Source organism: Brienomyrus brachyistius, chromosome 14 (assembly GCF_023856365.1).
Source record: "Brienomyrus brachyistius isolate T26 chromosome 14, BBRACH_0.4, whole genome shotgun sequence".
Classification (NCBI taxonomy): Eukaryota; Metazoa; Chordata; class Actinopteri; order Osteoglossiformes; family Mormyridae; genus Brienomyrus; species Brienomyrus brachyistius.
This window is the reverse complement of record NC_064546.1, coordinates 4,934,284-4,954,789: the sequence shown is the minus strand read 5'-3', so window position 1 is coordinate 4,954,789 and position 20,506 is coordinate 4,934,284. Positions and strand designations below refer to the sequence as shown.

Genomic DNA, 20,506 nt, shown 5'->3' with positions numbered 1-20,506 from the left:
ATTAGCATTCTGAATGCAGAGCAATGAACCACTGCAATGTCCCTTCCTATATGAAGTAGTTTGGAATACGAGGCTTTAAGGACAGATCTTCCACCGCTAATGACATCCCATAAATAACAGAGACACCTAACAATGTATTGATACCAAAGACCAAATACATGGGGACCACCTTTCAGAACACTTCACTCCCCCTTCGAATGTTATCATTCATGCCCTGAAGTGTGTATGGTAGGATCTTGGGCCATTCTTCTAGAAGAGAAGCATGCCGCTCTTTGAGGGATGAAGGAGGTAGGAATCTCCTTCACACTCTGTGCTTTATAAAGGTTCAGTGATGTTTAGATCTGGTTTTGTGCTCCACAGAGCAGATTATGTGCCTTTGGGCATTGGCCTTATATGAAAGTGGTTTGTGACTGGCAGTCCTGCTATAAAGTCCAGGTCTGTGAAGCTCAAGACGCACAGCTTTCATTGAGGCTTGGTCACAGAAGTGCTGATTCAGGTCTGTGATCCTTTTTGAGGCTGTACTTTTGTGGTGTTTTGCCACTGTCCATCTATCCTGATATGTCAGCTTTGACTTGCAGTGGTTTTTGCCAGTGAAACTTTCTGCTTCTCTGACCTCCTTGGAATTCTGTTAGTTTCTTCAAGTTGCTTTGAAAATTTAAATATGAAAATGCTGATGGCCTCCTTATATCTGGCCAATACAGCAAATTAGCAAACTGACCATTCTGGCTGTTTGTAATTGTGATTTAGTTACTTCAGAATTAACTTGTGGTGCTCCTATACATGCAATACTAACCACACTAACAGTGCTTAACATGATGGATGATCTGTAATGGTGAAATAGGTATAAAGGTATAGCTAAGTCTATGCGATCATTTGCCTAGACGTATGGATGTCCTGACAATTCATGGGGAGGCGGACGTCTTAAAAGGATCCGCCTAAGCTTTGCATCAGTGCAACTCTGCAATAGTTTGGCCTAGTCTCATGTCTCCTTGTGATCTGTGGTAGATGAGATCAAGGTTGTAAAGTGCAGAATCATGACAGTTAGACACTGCTCGGATGAACACAGCAGGGATTGCCTTCATCAAAAAGAGAGAACGACCACCGGACTCAGGTACAACTATGAACAGCTCAAATCAATGGAAATTTGGCAGACCAGGGAAGAAATCTGCAGTTCCCCCAGGTGCCTCAAACTGTCCTGAGGCTAGCTGATAGTAATGTGGGATGATTATGGAAGAATCAGCGGCTCAGCTAGGGGAAATACTGCAATGAGGTTTTCGAGAGGCAGTACCTGGTGCAGTACCACATGGACAAAGAATGAAAGCCAGAGCCATCCCTGTTGTGATTGGCTGCTAAGGATTATCAGTACGTGCTGGCGTCCAGTGAAATGACTGGGGTAGTAAGCAGCAGTGAGGTTATGGGGGTTGGGATGGCAGCAGGAAGAGCTTCTGGCCTTGATACAAAAGGGAGGAGTCAAACTGGAAGACCAGAGGGGTGGGCAGTGATTTGGCACTCATCACTGACCTGTCTGGGCCTTACCGTTAAGATTTATGCTGGTTATTGTCCTAGCCAATCACTTAATGAATTAACCTTTCTGCTGATTTTGCCGATTGAGCTGTTTGTTAAGGATGCGCTATTTTTTATATTTTCGTGACATTTTTCTGTTGTCTTATTGGCGGATATTCACTGTGAGACCTTTTTAAACATTTATTTAACATTGAACTTTAAATTGATCAAATATTTATAGCATGCTTAATTGTTAAAGGGCCAATGATTAATTGAAAATGTGAGGACTTGTTATACAAGGCATTCAAAATCTGTTTCTGAATCTTTGTGTGACATTTTAGCTTCTATCATAACACATGGACTTGAAATTTTTTTGACCACGAAAAATTCTAGCAAGCCTTCGATTTTATGCAAGTTGGACCCTGCGATTCTCACAGTAACTAAGATACCAGCATAAAGGTTAACCTGCTGTCAGCGCGGGCAGAATGGGAGCATGGTAGCCTGCAGGCCCTGCTCACAGATCGCGGAGGCGTCGCACTGAGCGCGCTCTGTCGCTTGAGCATGCCGGCATTGGGATCTGAGCAGGTCTGTAAGTAAATCAGGTGTGCGGGAAGCTTCTCGCTGGAGCCGTGTGGCACTCTGCAGGGAGAGGTTAACGAGCATCATGCCCGTGGAGCTGTTTGCTCATACGCTTGTGAGTCATTTTTTCTGCAGCCAGGTCCGATGTATTTATTGTCGGCGCTCTCCGCTACTCGCCCGTTGCTCATTATTCAGTGGCTGTAGAGCACCGCCAAGCCAGCTGAAAGCAGAAAGCATTCCTTTTAAAATGCCGCAGGTGAAGGCCGTTGACGCCGACCGTTAGCATGTTTGTTCACCTGCGGAGACGGCAGGCCCACCTGCCCATGTGTACCGGGGGCGTATTGTGAGAGAGGCCTCCCAGCCCTCGGGGAATGGGCCCCCAGCTCAGAGATCTTCCGTGCCGGCCGGTTTCGCACCCTCGTCCTGCTCCTTTCATATAGCCACTACCTCTTTTCCTCTTTTATCTTCCTGCAGCTACCCCTCTGGCCCATGGCTGAATTCTCACTTTCCCTTTGAAAAGCTTTCCTTCCCCTGTGTCGTCTCCCCCCGAATCTCGGTGCCCTGAATACTGATTGTTTCTTCTCCACAGCATACATTGGTTTATTTAGAAAGATACTTTTCCAGGAAAAGTTGCTGAAAATGATTAACACAGGTGACAGTAGCCAGGAGATGCAGAACGCCCCCTCCCACATATAGTTTTTCATCCTTGATTATATAGGATTGTTGTAGTATATTTTTTATTTTGTACTTAATAAATGTCTGAAAAGGGAATTCCTACCCTTAGGGTAAATGTTTGTTATGTAACAGAACAATATGCCTTACTTAGTATTGCTTGTATGGTTCTTTATATTTTGGGAGATCACAATAGTTTATGTATCACAACGTTTTCTGTGACTCTCTATGCCTATGAAAGTTGGAAAATGAAGAAGCAGGACATGAGGAGTATGTCTTCAGTCTTTGGTGTTGCCAGGAAGTCAAACAAGTTCATTCTTGATCAAATCAAGCCTGATCTTTCACCCGAGGCTCAGCTGACTAGACTGAAGCCATCTTATTTGAAGACCCAGTTCACTGTAAAAGACCTTTAAACATTGTAAGACCACCAGTAACAAAATGGATGGGCTCGATAATCACAATGGTGAACATGCCTTCCATCCATCCATCCATCCATCCATCCATACCTACTAATCCTGTACCAGATCATGGTAAGCCTGGAACTGGGGACACCCAAAGTACAATGCCAGTCACTCGCAGGGCACACACTCACGCATGTGTAATTCAGCATGACTGATTCAACTGTCTTGAACTTTAGATCAAGAAACACTGTTGGTATTAGTTTTCAGGTCTAGTAGTTCTGTAATTGCTTGAAACATCTTTACCATGAAATGAGAATTATTTTGTAGCCTTTTCTCTACAAGCCGACTTTATGTATTTTTTGCCAGCATTTACCACCACATTCTCTCATTCAGCAACTGATATGGGAGAAAATGTGCCACAGAAAATTAACCATTCTAGAAAACCAGGAGGAAGCCGGTTGGTCTGAAGGGAAAAACATGGGTTTTTTTGGTGTACAAATCAAGCATTGCTATTGGGTGACGTGGATGAGTAGAGTGAGTTAGCACTGCCAAGCTTTACTATTAGGTGACGTGGAAGAGCAGAGTGACTTAGCACTGTCAAGCTTTACTATTGGGTGACGTGGAAGAGCAGAGTGAGTTAGCACTGTCAAGCTTTACTATTGGGTGATGTGGATGAGCAGGGTGAGTTAGCACTGTCAAGCCTTACTATTGGGTGACGTGGATGAGCAGGGTGAGTTAGCACTGTCAAGCTTTACTATTGGGTGACGTGGATGAGCAGAGTGAGTTAGCACTGTCAAGCTTTACTATTGGGTGACGTGGATGAGCAGGGTGAGTTAGCACTGTCAAGCCTTACTATTGGGTGACGTGGATGAGCAGGGTGAGTTAGCACTGTCAAGCCTTACTATTGGGTGACGTGAATGAGCAGGGTGAGTTAGCATTGTCAAGCTTTACTATTGGGTGACGTGGATGAGCAGGGTGAGTTAGCACTGTCAAGCTTTACTATTGGGTGACGTGGATGAGCAGAGTGAGTTAGCTCTGTCAAGCTTTACTATTGGGTGACGTGGATGAGCAGGGTGAGTTAGCACTGTCAAGCCTTACTATTGGGTGACGTGGATGAGCAGGGTGAGTTAGCACTGTCAAGCCTTACTATTGGGTGACGTGGATGAGCAGGGTGAGTTAGCACTGTCAAGCCTTACTATTGGGTGACGTGGATGAGCAGGGTGAGTTAGCATTGTCAAGCTTTACTATTGGGTGACGTGGATGAGCAGAGTGAGTTAGCACTGTCAAGCTTTACTATTGAGTGACGTGGAGACCTGCTGCTCAGCGGCTCTGGACAGCTCGAGGGCTGATGGGGACCTGCTGGAAGAAATCTTCAAGCTGCTGCTGAGTTCAAACAAGGGAAGTTCACCTTTCAGCCAGATGATTCAAGCCACAAGGGCGGCGCTACACTTCAATAGCTGATGAAGATTTATAATGTCCTGCTCAAATTATACCCATCCACACAACTAAACATAACCAACTAATATCTGATCCATATGATAAAATGAGTTTGTCTATACGGCACTGCAGTCCTCCTTAGGTATATGCTTCATATTCGCGCTCTGCATGCACAGCGAATTGGCCTCAGTAATGTGCAGATCCATAATAAATGATTAGGATTTAGTTTACTATTGACTTTTTTTTTTTTAAAGGGGGGGCTGCGGACATTGGGGGTGAGCCGTTCCCCCTGTCCCCCATTTCTGACGCCCCTGCTGACAAACTGCTATCATGCTGCTGGTTCTCCTGCCGTCTCATTGCGCTCTCCCCTTTCCACAGGGACTGATACTTCGTGATTTGTTACAGAAGTAAACATCATTCCAAGTCCCATGATGCATTGTGCAACCGAGCTGCGGAACAGGTGTCCAGGGGCCTTCAACCGTTTTAGGTTATGCTCTCACTGTTGCAGATGTACCTCGCATTATAAATTCTGTTTAACCATGACTAAAGCTATATATGCTGTCAGCTAAGTTCTAATTGTTTTCCATATAATCAGCAGCCTACTATATGGTTAAGGTAGAGGTCAGCTGGAACAGAAACCCAAACATAGCTTATGCTACTTTGTAGGGTCCATGTTGTTAGTGGAATACCTGGGTAGACGGTCCTGCTACTGCAGATCACTGGTGGCCTCTCTCCCGGTGTTTATGATTTTTGGCAAACGGGTGTCCAGGCTCACAGCGTCGCCCCAGGTGCTTGGCAAGCCTGTATTTCACCTCAGCGGCTGTGTGCTGCAACACAGTGACCTACATATAAGTTAGACTTGTGTCCAAGCTTCACATATGCAGGTCTAAAGGTTCTGTTAGGGCCTGGCTGATTCGTACATTAGTTATTGGTACTATCCTGTTGGGCACATTGATACAATCCGAGTTGCTCATGGCAGAACCACTAATGATTATGCCAGTGTGCCCCCCCCCCCCCCCCCCCGCAACACATCAGCTGTGATGCCGGTTGCTTCCAGAGCACCTCCTGCAGATCATCATTCTCCTAATACCAGGGCATGTAAACACAAATGCTCTGATTAATGTGCCAGCGTCTTGCTTGCCTGACGCCATTGATCTCTCCTTATAGTAAAGGTTAGATGCTGCCGAAACCAGCTGCTGTATGTTTAGCGCCTGAGTCGCAGGCAAGAGCGGAGGGGAGGCGGCCTCTGGGAAGAGGCCCCGCCCGCCTGCTTGCGTGGGCGTGGCAGTGTGATGGATTCCTTCATTTGGCTCGGTGACATTGCAAAACGAGGCTGAACCGTGATTCCATGTGCAGCATCCGTTGTGCCGAGAGATTAATGAAGCCATTTGCAATCATAAAAGTTGCCAACAATTCCCAAGGCATATTATGATTTAGAAATAATTTCTCAAGCCCTATCATTTACTCCTACTGAAGGAAAAACTAAGTTCTCTTCCTGGCAAGTGCAAAAATTAGTTTTCCCAACTTCAACCTATTTTAACTTTTATTGATTTATTTCTCTCCACTTTGATGTTTACCTCGGTTTAATCAGTCCCAGCTTCTTATCAGCGCTAGCTGTCCGTCCCTGTCGGCTGCCACAGTGGTAGGCCGTGCCCTTCGTCCAAAGCCTTTGCTGTCACTGTGAGTCACATGGGATAAAAGGCGATGCCCAAAACAGTCTGTCGTCATTAAAGAAGGAATCGTTTGTCTTCTATTGCCTCCTGTTGGCTGTCTGACAAGGAACCGTGGGTGTTGGCTGTCAGTCGGCAAAAACATTGCACCCAAAGTCTTTGCTTGATTTTATTTATGGTCTCATTTTGTCGTGCCTTGGGGTGTAATTTATGGCATTCGGTTTCGTCGGTTATGCAGCCGGTATGTTGTGGTGATTAAAAAAACCCTTATGATGATGTAAATACTTGTGAAACAGCATCATGCAATGATGTTAGGGTAGATCTCCCTGACGCAGCATGCAGTAATTGCTGTTCCCTTTCACTGACATCTGTGCTCCTCTCACTTGCGGCCTGCAGTGGCAGATCACAGGCACCTCCTCCCTTAGGAGCACCTCCATGCCTGCAATAGGGCGTCTCCCCGCTTTAGAATTGCCATCGACGATCTGTTAGCTGTTACAGTGACACGCTCTTGGACGCACTCGAATGCTTTCTTGGTCCTCACCCTGAGGTGATAGGCCTGTGGACATTGATCATGCTGCAGATACCTCTCTGGGGGACAGCAGGGAACCATTGGGAACAATAGGGGGACAGTAAGGGACAGTGTAGAACAGTAGGTGACTGTGGTACTATGGGAGACTGTGTAGAACAGTAGGGGACTGTGGGACTTTGGGGGACTGTGTAGAACAGTAGGGGACTGTGGGACTTTGGGGGACTGTGTAGAACAGTAGGGGACTGTGGGACTTTGGGGGACTGTGTAGAACAGTACGGGACTGTGGGACTATGGGGGTCTGTGTAGAACAGTAGGGGACTGTGGGACTTTGGGGGACTGTGTAGAACAGTAGGGGACTGTGGGACTTTGGGGGACTGTGTAGAACAGTAGGTGACTGTGGTACTATGGGGGACTGTGGGGGACAGTGTAGAACAGTAGGGGACTGTGGGACTTTGGGGGTCTGTGTAGAACAGTAGGGGACTGTGGGACTATGGGGGACTGTGTAGAACAGTAGGGGACTGTGGGACTATGGGGGACTGTGTAGAACAGTAGGTGACTGTGGTACTATGGGGGACTGTGGGGGACAGTGTAGAACAGTAGGGGACTGTGGGACTTTGGGGGACTGTGTAGAACAGTAGGGGACTGTGGGACTTTGGGGGACTGTGTAGAACAGTACGGGACTGTGGGACTATGGGGGTCTGTGTAGAACAGTAGGGGACTGTGGGACTTTGGGGGACTGTGTAGAACAGTAGGGGACTGTGGGACTTTGGGGGACTGTGTAGAACAGTAGGTGACTGTGGTACTATGGGGGACTGTGGGGGACAGTGTAGAACAGTAGGGGACTATGGGACTTTGGGGGACTGTGTAGAACAGTAGGGGACTGTGGGACTGTGGGGGACTGTGTAGAACAGTAGGGGACTGTGGGACTGTGGGGGACTGTGTAGAACAGTAGGGGACTGTGGGACTATGGGGGACTGTGTAGAACAGTAGGGCGCTGGGGGACAGCAGGGGACAGTAGCCTTGGGTGTGGCTGCGGTGTGACCTGCAGAAATCCTGTCAAAACAAGTTTTGCTCACTGCAGAAGTGACTGACTCGTGCTTCGTGCCGCTGACCCTGGGGCTCGGAGTCAGAGGAAGGAATGAGCTGTTCTGTTTGTAATTACCTCCCCAGTGCGCCTCCAGAGCGCCAAGCTCGTGTCTGTATGTTTTGGATTTTCCTCTAACTGCCTCCTCCCCCCTTCTGGCCTCTGTCCCTTTCATCCAGCCAGCTATTATTATTATTATACCTCTTCACAATTACACAATCACTAGGAACTTATTTAGGTTGTTGGCCAGTAACCATGGTGTTTATTCTCTGAATGTGCAACCGTTCTTGTTCGTGTAGTGTATTTGTGTGAGGAGCCTGAGAATGCTGTGCACTGGTCAGATTGACACGAGTGAGTGACCCCACTCTGCAAATGGACAGGGCTGCTCTGGACCCTCAGCTGAAGGTAGAGTCCCTCTCGTCCAGATGTCTCTCTGCTGTTTAGCCTTCAGCTACGTAGCTGACCTAAATCACACTGTAACTGTGCTAGAGGATCGCTTGTGAAATGTGTGTCACCTTGAGTAGGACTGGCCACTCACTCATAATAGTAAACTGAGGTGCACTGGGTATTATGCAAAAACCTTGCTTCATAACCCATTTAAGAGCCAGGCTGCTGCTGTTGTAGTCTTCGTGGTAATTGGTGGCTCTGTAATCAGCGCTGGGTTTTACATTTTGTAGTCATGGCAACATGGTAATAATAACAGCGGCATAAATAGGGGAAAACAGTGCAGCAGGGAGATCTTCTTGAGTGTGAAATACCCGTAAGTGTGTGATGTCGTGGCGTGACGGTGAGGTGTGATTGGACCCATCACGCGCGTGACGGCACCAAGGGGAGCCGCAGGTCCAAGGAACGTCTGATCTGTGAATGCGACCTGCCTGTGCAGCCACACCTCGCGCAGCCACGCCTCGTGCAGCCAACACGTGACAGAGGCACCGTTCTCTGCCCGGAAACAGGGCCACTCCGTGGGACAGCCCCTGCCATTGGCCGGCTCGCTCGGCCCCTGCCACGCTCCCCTTTCTGTGGCCACGCTCCACTCCTGATGATCATGCCGACGGTAAAGCAGATCTCACTCGCTGATGGATGAGAGAGCAGCCCCACCATGTTGTTTCCGGAAGCATACCGAATGCAGAGAGGATGAGGTGAAGGGTGTCACAGCGCATCACAACATCAGCCGCATTCTCAGCAGGACGGTTGTGTCTCACTCTGGATCGTGCAGCAGCGCTTAATTACTTCCTGGCTTATTTGATGAGCATCAGCTACATATTAACCTGGGTGGGGTGGGTGCCATTCTTTTGGGGGGGGGGGTCCTTTCAGTTGTAATTTCTGCAGTCTTTTCGATTCAGCCTGAGATCTCCATGCCCCATCCCGTCTGACGGTCGTCCGTTTATTGAGGATGTGAAGTGTCACGCTCATAGTGATCCGGCGCATAGGAAGCCCCCGGTCCCAGTTTCCGATTTGCACGCCCCTGATTGTGTCTCCCTCAGATCAGCTCGGCACTCATTGTCCGTGTGACGCCTGCTCCGGCCGCGGGGAGATCGTCCTGCCTGCGTGTCGCCGGTCTCAGCAATGGATTTCTGCCGTGCGAGCCGGCTGGCGTGAAATTGGTGCGGGCCGGCTGAGGCATTCTGGCACATCCACGGAGGCCACCGGCCATGCTCCGTCTCTATGGTGACAGTGACAGACCCACTGTGGTGACAGTGACAGACCCACTGTGGTGACAGTGACAGACCTGACTTTTCAGCGCAGACGTGTTTCTCCATCAAGCAGCAAGCCTGTTGGCAGTAGTTAATGTTTGGCTATATAAACAATAGCAGCCCCTTCCCCAAACTACTTATGAAGGTGGATTTTACTCCATATTAATAGTCGCAGCCTAAGAGTGGAAGCGGTGTAGGTCACCCCGGTTTATGCGCCCCCTCTAGGCTGAATTATTCATTGCCGTTATATAAAAAAAAATTCAAGCTGGATCCAGTTGCTTCTCGGGGCAACAGTCGTAACCAAAGTAGCCAGCAAACACCATGCTTATCTGTCCCCTTGCCCCCTCATCATGCTGCCTGGGGGGGGGGGGTGTTAGCACTGGTGTGGCCCAACCCCCCTGATGTTTAATTCCTAACAAAGCGTAATAAATGGGGCGGACTAATTAAAGAAATCATTTGCGACTAAATGGATGTCGTTTAAGGACAATTTCTGAAAAGAAACACAAATGTGGTTTTTGCAGCTGTCTGCCACGAGCTTGTGGTTGTGTGGAGTTGAAATTTTTGCCTGTGGTTACTGCCCCAGCTGATGTGTCGTTACCCCTATTCCCTGCTCTTCTCAGCCTGTCTGCCTGCCTATCTCTGTCCATCTGCCTGTTTATCTGCCTGTCTGACTCTTTGTCTGCCTGTCTGTCTCCTGCCTGTCTATCTCTGTCTGACTGCCTGTCCCTGTCTGTCTTGTCTGCCTGCTTGCCTGTCTGTCTGTTTATCTCTCTGCCTGCCTGTCTCTGTCTGTTTGACTGTCTGTCTGTCTGTATGTCTGAATACAGTAATGCCACTGAGGAGCTCAGGATAAAGCAAACTGTGGACGCCTGGATCAGCACCCTGAGCAGGGACATCCAGGTGAGTTGATCTGCGTGCAAAGGCAGCCATCACCACAATACAGGGGTCACACACATAGGGAGTCTGACCTTTAAAGTGCTCTGTGGAGGAACAAGGATTAAGGCAGCGCCCTCTGCCTGTTTGGAAGAGTAATACTTGGCACAAGTTAAAAGTTAAGCACCCCTTACCTAGCAGTTGGGAATTTAGCTTTAAGAGAAGGGCAGAAAGAACCGGAAGGGACTATATAGTGCAGGTCCAGGGCATCTGTCATCAGAGATGCACAGAGCGCCAACCAAGAGGTCTAGACGTGCAGAGCTGTCATATGTTGGTTGAGTAATGAGACCTGGCCCAGGAATGTGCTGATCACACGTAACGTTCACTTTTGTTTTTGTTTGTTTGTTTCTTGTTTTGGAAAGCCGGGGTTCCGAGTCGCACCGTTCCCATTGGTGTCGGTGCCGGAGTCGGGATCAGAGTGATAGCTGGGGGGCACATTTTAAGGAGCAGCCACGGGCGTAGCGGTGCCCCGCTTGGAGCTGGTGCTCCCCTTTCCTCTTTATTAATAACGGCCCACAGTGTCCTTAAAGATTTAGTGTGTGCTGCCTTTGAAGGGATTTTTTAAATCTCACTTTCATTTCGCTAGCGTGACCTTCCGGGACAATCATCCCTGCTGTCAGTGAGACGTCTTTAGGGTAGTGGTGTCATTCTCAAATCCTTCTGAGGACAATGGCTTTTTCTGTTCGTCTCCTTTTCCATCTGCAGACTGAAATGGCAAAGGAAGACACCGTGGGTAGGGGGGGCGAGAGGCCCACCAGCATCGACATCACTGCGAAATACAAGGGAGCTAAAGGCCCCTGTCAGGTTGCCCCTAGGTGGGCGCCGAGGAAACCACCCGTGAGGGACAAGCTTCAAGGACCAGTCGACCGCACAGGGATGCGCAATCGGCAGTCTGCACCTCATACTAAGGAGAAGCTGGCGGTGGTGGAGGTGAGTCAGCGGACCCTATACGGCGCTCTTAACCGACGGGCAGACTGTTATTACAGACAGCAGCGGTGAGTGAGCTGACCCCGCACGGCGCTCTTAACCGACGGGCAGACCGTTATTACGGACAGCAGCGGTGAGTCAGCTGACCCCGCACGGCGCTCTTAACCGACGGGCAGACCGTTATTACGGACAGCAGCGGTGAGTCAGCTGACCCCGTACGGCGCTCTTAACCGACGGGCACACCGTTATTACAGACAGCAGCGGTGAGTCAGCTGACCCCGCACGGCGCTCTTAACCGACGGGCAGACCGTTATTACGGACAGCAGCGGTGAGTGAGCTGACCCCGCACGGCGCTCTTAACCGACGGGCAGACCGTTATTACGGACAGCAGCGGTGAGTGAGCTGACCCCGCACGGCGCTCTTAACCGACGGGCAGACCGTTATTACGGACAGCAGCGGTGAGTGAGCTGACCCCGCACGGCGCTCTTAACCGACGGGCAGACCGTTATTACGGACAGCAGCGGTGAGTCAGCTGACCCCGCACGGCGCTCTTAACCGACGGGCACACCGTTATTACGGACAGCATCGGTGAGTGAGCTGACCCCGTACGGCGCTCTTAACCGACGGGCAGACCGTTATTACGGACAGCAGCGGTGAGTCAGCTGACCCCGTACGGCGCTCTTAACCGACGGGCACACCGTTATTACAGACAGCAGCGGTGAGTCAGCTGACCCCGCACGGCGCTCTTAACCGACGGGCAGACCGTTATTACGGACAGCAGCGGTGAGTGAGCTGACCCCGCACGGCGCTCTTAACCGACGGGCAGACCGTTATTACGGACAGCAGCGGTGAGTGAGCTGACCCCGCACGGCGCTCTTAACCGACGGGCAGACCGTTATTACGGACAGCAGCGGTGAGTGAGCTGACCCCGCACGGCGCTCTTAACCGACGGGCACACCGTTATTACGGACAGCAGCGGTGAGTGAGCTGACCCCGCACGGCGCTCTTAACCGACGGGCACACCGTTATTACGGACAGCAGCGGTGAGTCAGCTGACCCCGTACGGCGCTCTTAACCGACGGGCACACCGTTATTACGGACAGCAGCGGTGAGTCAGCTGACCCCGTACGGCGCTCTTAACCGACGGGCACACCGTTATTACGGATAGCAGCGGTGAGTGAGCTGACCCCGCACGGCGCTCTTAACCGACGGGCAGACCGTTATTACGGACAGCAGCGGTGAGTGAGCTGACCCCGCACGGCGCTCTTAACCGACGGGCAGACCGTTATTACGGACAGCAGCGGTGAGTCAGCTGACCCCGCACGGCGCTCTTAACCGACGGGCAGACCGTTATTACGGACAGCAGCGGTGAGTCAGCTGACCCCGCACGGCGCTCTTAACCGACGGGCAGACCGTTATTACGGACAGCAGCGGTGAGTCAGCTGACCCCGTACGGCGCTCTTAACCGACGGGCAGACCGTTATTACGGACAGCAGCGGTGAGTGAGCTGACCCCGTACGGCGCTCTTAACTGACGGGCAGACCGTTATTACGGACAGCAGCGGTGAGTGAGCTGACCCCGTACGGCGCTCTTAACTGACGGGCAGACCGTTATTACGGACAGCAGCGGTGAGTGAGCTGACCCCGTACGGCGCTCTTAACTGACGGGCAGACCGTTATTACGGACAGCAGCGGTGAGTGAGCTGACCCCACACGTTATTGCTGACACCGTGTTTATAATGTCCTGATGGCAAAATGCAAACGTCTGTCAAAGCTTCCATTCCCACGTCCGTCAAACGACCTTGACAGCCAGTTCTGTTTCCTGCTGCGGCTGCCTTGGGTAAACAGCTCTCCAGACTCTGCCTGCTTCTTGTCTTCAAGGATCATAATTCCAAATTTCATGCTCCAAGCAAGTCAGACACATAGGTCACATGTTTATTAATGTCTTCTTTCCTTGGTAAAGCTCTTGCCTCTTTTTAAAGTACCCTTCTATCATTCAGTCTGGTTTGTTAGCCATTTTGGGTCCGTTGTAGCTTTCGAAATGGGAGGCCAGCCTGCAAAATGTCCATCAGGCCTCCAAAATGGCCGCCTGGCCTGCATGTTGATCCACTACAAACATTGTGAGCCAGGGGTGGCCATGCTTATCGACATCTGTGGCTGGGGTCCTTATTTGCTGGCTGAGTCGCCATGGAAGCTAGAGAGGGTTGTGGACCTTAGCAGTCGGGGTGGGAGCTGCTGTCTGTACAGTGGTGACCTAACTTCTACTATGACACGTTCCACAACCAGCCCTTTCTCCCATGTGTGAGGGATGCAAATCATCCCTTTAAATCACACGAACCATCCCTTTAAGTCATGCAGAGCTGAAGCAAACCCCTCATCACCACAAGCAGTGCACCTCAACAGCATCCTGAGGTCATCCCTAAGCACTGCAGATTAGAGGGAAATATCTTAACATGTGAATCTGGATACATTTTGGCAGTTTATACAGCTGGATATACTTGGGTGGATGGGTTCAGTGTCCAGCTCCATAATCCACCAGAGGGGTCTTATCTGGGATTCGAACCTGCAGTGTCTCGGGGGTCGTAACTGACTCAAAACTACAATGTTACCCAAAGGCACTCATTCTGGGGACTGGCCCATGGTGAATGAAACTGTCAGTGTTTCCTTCTTTCAGCTATGTGACAGAAACGTATGAAATATTGTCTATAATTAGGATGCTCCTCCATTTGACTGATTGCTGAGTTTTGTCAGGAATTGATGCCAGTCTTGTTTGCTGGGGTGTTAAACGTAGAAATAGAGAGATAAAAAAAAAAGAAACGTATGTTGTTTGGGAAGCTGCTCATCAAAGCATCGCTTCATCAGGCAGCTTTTCTCGAACGAGAATCATCTTTAACGAGCAAGGAAGGCAAGTTCCCAGCTCCCGTAATTATCTGAGTTTTATAAATTTAGTCATGGAGAAGTCGACTCTTGAAACTCATGCCAGCTAGACCCAGAGGAAAAACAAATGACATCATGGCAGATCCTTTACACGAGTTTGATTTTTCATGCTTGCTTTTTTTCACTTTAATGTTTTGTCGTACGAGGATTTTGTTTGCTTACCAATGCAGTTGCTAGAACAATCTGGAATTGACTAAAGGGCTACTTTTAGAAAATGGTTGCAGATTATATGGACGTCAGTGGTAAATAAGTATGTTCTTTTGGGAAGTTCTGTTGTCAAGAATATGTAAGAACTTTACCTGATGGCCATTATGAACCTGTCCCGTGTCATTGCAGTATTTACTAACCCCTGCGGTCCTGTTCTTTGCTCTTTGTAATACTTTAAATGACATATTTGTATCTATTAAATAGTGATGTATGTAGTAGTTATTTAGCATAGCTAAAGTGGTATTGGCTTTGTGGGAGGCACCTGTTACCTCAGCCTTCCAGGGTGGAGGGTTCTGTATGGAGCGTGCATGTTTTCCTTGGCTTGTGCTGGTTTCCTTCAGGCCCTCTTCTTATCTTCTGCAGTCCAAAGACACACAGTTAGACTGATTGATGTCCCTTAATTGCTCATAATGTATGGAAATGTGTCTGTATATCAGGTGTGGTACTTATTTGTGTATATGTGTATAATTAGGCATTTCATTCACTAATTGCTTGACTTGTATCACAGAAGCCACAGGCAGCAGCGAAGCCCGAACGTGAAGATGAGGTGTATCTGATGAAGATTTATGGCAAGGCACTATATGAAGGCCATCGGAGAACGCTAAAGAACAGCCCCTATCTCCGATTCAACTCTCCCTCTCCGAAGTCCAAAGGTCCACGGCCACGAGTCGTGGAAAGGGTGAAAGGTGGGTAACCAGCAAAGCTAGTGAAAGGGTGAATGGTGGGTAACCAGCAAAGCTAGTGAAGGGGTGAATGATGGGTAACCGGCAACTGCTTGTTGATGCTTGGCTGGCCCATCCTTACCAAGTTGCTCCCCTGTCCCTTAGAGTCTGACACATTCCCCCGTAATGCCACTTATTAGCATGAATATGCCCCCATCTCCATGGGTGTTCACATATTAGAGTCGGTGCGAAGAAACCACTTACTAATTAGCAATGTCCAGATGGCAAGTGGCGGTCCTGAAGAAGGCGTTGAACGCCAGGCCATGAGCTGGCCGTATCTACACCATGGGCCCTCGCTGTTGGACTCTCTGGGAGCCCTTCCGTGAGTGCGGGACGTCAGGCCGTGAGCTGGCCGTATCTACACCATGGGCCCTCGCTGTCGTACTCTCTGGGAACCCTTCGCTGAGTGTGGGGTTTCAGGCCATGAGCTGCCCATATCTACACCATTGGCCCTCGCTGTTGGACTCTCTGGGAACCCTTCGCTGAGTGTGGGGTTTCAGGCCATGAGCTGCCCATATCTACACCATTGGCCCTCGCTGTTGGACTCTCTGGGAACCCTTCGCTGAGTGTGGGGTTTCAGGCCATGAGCTGCCCATATCTATACCATGGGCCCTCGTTGTCGTACTCTCTGGGAGCCCTTCCGTGAGTGTGGGGCGTCAGGCCGTGAGCTGGCCGTATCTACACCATTGGCCCTCGCTGTTGGACTCTCTGGGAACCCTTCGCTGAGTGTGGGTATGTCAGGCCATGAGCTGCCCATATCTATACCATGGGCCCTCGCTGTCGGACTCTCTGGGAGCCCTTCCCTGATTGTAGGGCGCCAGGCCATGTGGCTCTGTGGCTGCTGCTGCTAGTCATTTGCATGCCATGTTTTCTTGCCCATTTCCTCAGAGACATGCATGGCAGCCATTGACCAGCACGCTGATGTTGTTATTCCTCTGTATGTGTCATAATACTTTGCTGTCTATCCTTTGTCAGTATTTCTCTGATCTGCTTTTCCAGTCTTGTTCTCTCTCAGCCTCACAAAGTTCCATAAAGCTTAAATGAGTTTGCCTAGAGTAAATGTGTGCTAATTGGCTACAGAAAGCAATAGACAAACAGCTGACTTTAAGACCTCACTAATGTTTTATGAGCATTGATACAAACATGAAGAATAACTTGATGTATCTCCTTGTCATTTTTTTTGTTGTGCTTTGCAGTGTTCATTTCCAGTTGCTTCTTGTTGTGAGTCTTGAGCTGATGACTCTCTAGTAACATATTAGTAGCATTTTGGTGATCATGCTGTGACCTCTGCGGCAGGAGTCAAGGTCAAGTCGGCCAAGACGCAGACCAGCCCCTGCTCAGGACAGCGTGTCTTCAGCTCACAGCCTCAGTACATCTTCAGCCCCATGCAAGAGGTGCCTGATGACCCCAAAGGCCCCCGCACCCCCATGGAGGGCTTCCTCATTCCTATGGCGATCCCTCTCGGTGAGTCCGCTTCCTTATTTCCATGACAGTCCTTCTCGGTGAGTCTGCTTCCTCATTCCCATGGTGATCCCTCTCAGTGAGTCTGCTTCCTCATTTCCATAACAATCCCTCTCAGTGAGTCTGCTTCCTCATTCCCATGACAATCCCTCTCAATGAGTCTGCTTCCTCATTCCCATGGTGATCCCTCTCGGTGAGTCTGCTTCCTCATTCCCATGACAATCCCTCTCAATGAGTCTGCTTCCTCATTCCCATGGTGATCCCTCTCAGTGAGTCTGCTTCCTCATTCCCATGGTGATCCCTCTCGGTGAGTCTGCTTCCTCATTCCCATGGTGATCCCTCTCAGTGAGTCTGCTTCCTCATTCCCATGGTGATCCCTCTCAGTGAGTCTGCTTCCTCATTCCTATGGCGATCCCTCTCGGTGAGTCCGCTTCCTTATTTCCATGACAGTCCTTCTCGGTGAGTCTGCTTCCTCATTCCCATGGTGATCCCTCTCAGTGAGTCTGCTTCCTCATTTCCATAACAATCCCTCTCAGTGAGTCTGCTTCCTCATTCCCATGACAATCCCTCTCAATGAGTCTGCTTCCTCATTCCCATGGTGATCCCTCTCGGTGAGTCTGCTTCCTCATTCCCATGACAATCCCTCTCAATGAGTCTGCTTCCTCATTCCCATGGTGATCCCTCTCAGTGAGTCTGCTTCCTCATTCCCATGGTGATCCCTCTCGGTGAGTCTGCTTCCTCATTCCCATGGTGATCCCTCTCAGTGAGTCTGCTTCCTCATTCCCATGGTGATCCCTCTCAGTGAGTCTGCTTCCTCATTCCCATGGTGATCCCTCTCAGTGAGTCTGCTTCCTCATTCCCATGGTGATCCCTCTCAGTGAGTCTGCTTCCTCATTCCCATGGTGATCCCTCTCAGTGAGTCTGCTTCCTCATTCCCATGGTGATCCCTCTCAGTGAGTCTGCTTCCTCATTTCCATGACAATCCCTCTCAGTGAGTCTGCTTCCTCATTCTCATGGTGATCCCTCTCGGTGAGTGTGCTTCCTCATTTCCATGACAATCCCTCTCAATGAGTCTGCTTCCTCATTCCCATGGTGATCCCTCTCAGTGAGTCTGCTTCCTCATTCCCATGGTGATCCCTCTCGGTGAGTCTGCTTCCTCATTCCCATGGTGATCCCTCTCAGTGAGTCTGCTTCCTCATTCCCATGGTGATCCCTCTCGGTGAGTCTGCTTCCTCATTCCCATGGTGATCCCTCTCAGTGAGTCTGCTTCCTCATTCTCATGGTGATCCCTCTCGGTGAGTCTGCTTCCTCATTCCCATGGTGATCCCTCTCAGTGAGTCTGCTTCCTCATTCCCATGGTGATCCCTCTCAGTGAGTCTGCTTCCTCATTCCCATGGTGATCCCTCTCAGTGAGTCTGCTTCCTCATTCCCATGGTGATCCCTCTCAGTGAGTCTGCTTCCTCATTCTCATGGTGATCCCTCTCGGTGAGTCTGCTTCCTCATTTCCATGACAATCCCTCTCAATGAGTCTGCTTCTTCATTCCCATGGTGATCCCTCTCGGTGAGTCTGCTTCCTCATTCCCATGGTGATCCCTCTCAGTGAGTCTGCTTCCTCATTCCCATGGTGATCCCTCTCAGTGAGTCTGCTTCCTCATTCCCATGGTGATCCCTCTCAGTGAGTCTGCTTCCTCATTCCCATGGTGATCCCTCTCAGTGAGTCTGCTTCCTCATTCCCATGGTGATCCCTCTCAGTGAGTCTGCTTCCTCATTCCCATGGTGATCCCTCTCAGTGAGTCTGCTTCCTCATTCTCATGGTGATCCCTCTCGGTGAGTCTGCTTCCTCATTTCCATGACAATCCCTCTCAATGAGTCTGCTTCCTCATTCTCATGGTGATCCCTCTCGGTGAGTCTGCTTCCTCATTTCCATGATGATCCCTCTTGGTGAGTCTGCTTCCTCATTTCCATGGTGATCCCTCTTGGTGAGTCTGCTTCCTCATTCCCATGGTGATCCCTCTCGGTGAGTCTGCTTCCTCATTTCCATGGTGATCCCTCTCGGTGAGTCTGCTTCCTCATTCCCATGGTGATCCCTCTCAGTGAGTGTGCTTCCTCATTTCCATGACAATCCCTCTCAGTGAGTCTGCTTCCTCATTCCCATGGTGATCCCTCTCAGTGAGTCTGCTTCCTCATTCCCATGGTGATCCCTCTCGGTGAGTCTGCTTCCTCATTTCCATGGTGATCCCTCTCGGTGAGTCTGCTTCCTCATTCCCATGGTGATCCCTCTCAGTGAGTGTGCTTCCTCATTTCCATGACAATCCCTCTCAGTGAGTCTGCTTCCTCATTCCCATGGTGATCCCTCTCAGTGAGTCTGCTTCCTCATTCCCATGGTGATCCCTCTCAGTGAGTCTGCTTCCTCATTCCCATGGTGATCCCTCTCAGTGAGTCTGCTTCCTCATTCCCATGGTGATCCCTCTCAGTGAGTCTGCTTCCTCATTTCCATGACAATCCCTCTCAGTGAGTCTGCTTCCTCATTCTCATGGTGATCCCTCTCGGTGAGTGTGCTTCCTCATTTCCATGACAATCCCTCTCGGTGAGTGTGCTTCCTCATTTCCATGACAATCCCTCTCAATGAGTCTGCTTCCTCATTCCCATGGTGATCCCTCTCAGTGAGTCTGCTTCCTCATTCCCATGGTGATCCCTCTCGGTGAGTCTGCTTCCTCATTCCCATGGTGATCCCTCTCAGTGAGTCTGCTTCCTCATTCCCATGGTGATCCCTCTCGGTGAGTCTGCTTCCTCATTCCCATGGTGATCCCTCTCAGTGAGTCTGCTTCCTCATTCTCATGGTGATCCCTCTCGGTGAGTCTGCTTCCTCATTCCCATGGTGATCCCTCTCAGTGAGTCTGCTTCCTCATTCCCATGGTGATCCCTCTCGGTGAGTCTGCTTCCTCATTCCCATGGTGATCCCTCTCGGTGAGTCTGCTTCCTCATTCCCATGGTGATCCCTCTCGGTGAGTCTGCTTCCTCATTCCCATGGTGATCCCTCTCGGTGAGTCTGCTTCCTCATTCCCATGGTGATCCCTCTCGGTGAGTCTGCTTCCTCATTCCCATGGTGATCCCTCTCGGTGAGTCTGCTTCCTCATTCCCATGGTGATCCCTCTCGGTGAGTCTGCTTCCTCATTTCCATGCTGATCCCTTGCACCTCCCTATGTAACAGCTGTACCCTTACAGAGCTCAACCTATGTGCTTAAATACCATCAGAGGAGAGTATCCTAGGCTCAAAAGAGGAAAGCTCTTTCTGTATTCATGATTAAGGCTTCTCCCCCATATTTTTAAGGAGGAAAATTTGTTTATAATAGTTCATTATCGTTAATATTTACATCAGTGAATAAATGGCTTCACATCATGCAGTCTTTTTGCTGCAGACAAAGCTCTGTGCTCCTTTGTGCAGAGGGACCCCGGCAGCATTGATGTCCGCACAAAGAATCCGAGACGGCGCGAGATTAAACGAGGCCAGTCTGCGAGATTTTTTGGGGAGCCTTTGTGCCGTGGCTTCTGAAGCGTTAATTAGTCCGTGGTGCCTGACTAATTGTGATGTCATTAAAGAGGCCCGTTTCCTGGCTCTGCTCTGCGCAGCGCGATCGCAGCCCTCATGGGCCTCGATCCTCATTAAGAGCAGCTCGCGAGGCAGCGGCTGTCAGCGGCTGCTGTGTCACTGAAGGTCACCCTCAGCACCCTGCCAGCCTTCCCCCCCTCC

General features: G+C 50.0%; 1 protein-coding gene across 10 annotated transcripts in view; it reads left to right on the top strand.

The window, feature by feature from the left end:
- kiaa0586 (KIAA0586 ortholog) overlaps positions 1 to 20,506 on the top strand; it is a 147,643-nt gene that overhangs the window by 63,920 nt on the left and 63,217 nt on the right. For all 10 annotated transcript variants that reach the window (XR_007382275.1, XR_007382274.1, XM_048974517.1 and 7 more), the window contains 4 exons: positions 10,397 to 10,469; positions 11,208 to 11,432; positions 15,081 to 15,258; positions 16,591 to 16,758. Coding sequence is in view for 8 of the 10 variants with exons in the window: in XM_048974517.1 (XP_048830474.1) it covers positions 10,397 to 10,469; positions 11,208 to 11,432; positions 15,081 to 15,258; positions 16,591 to 16,758 (644 nt within the window). In the remaining 2 variants the exon portion in view is untranslated. The remainder of the gene's footprint in view (positions 1 to 10,396; positions 10,470 to 11,207; positions 11,433 to 15,080; positions 15,259 to 16,590; positions 16,759 to 20,506) is intronic.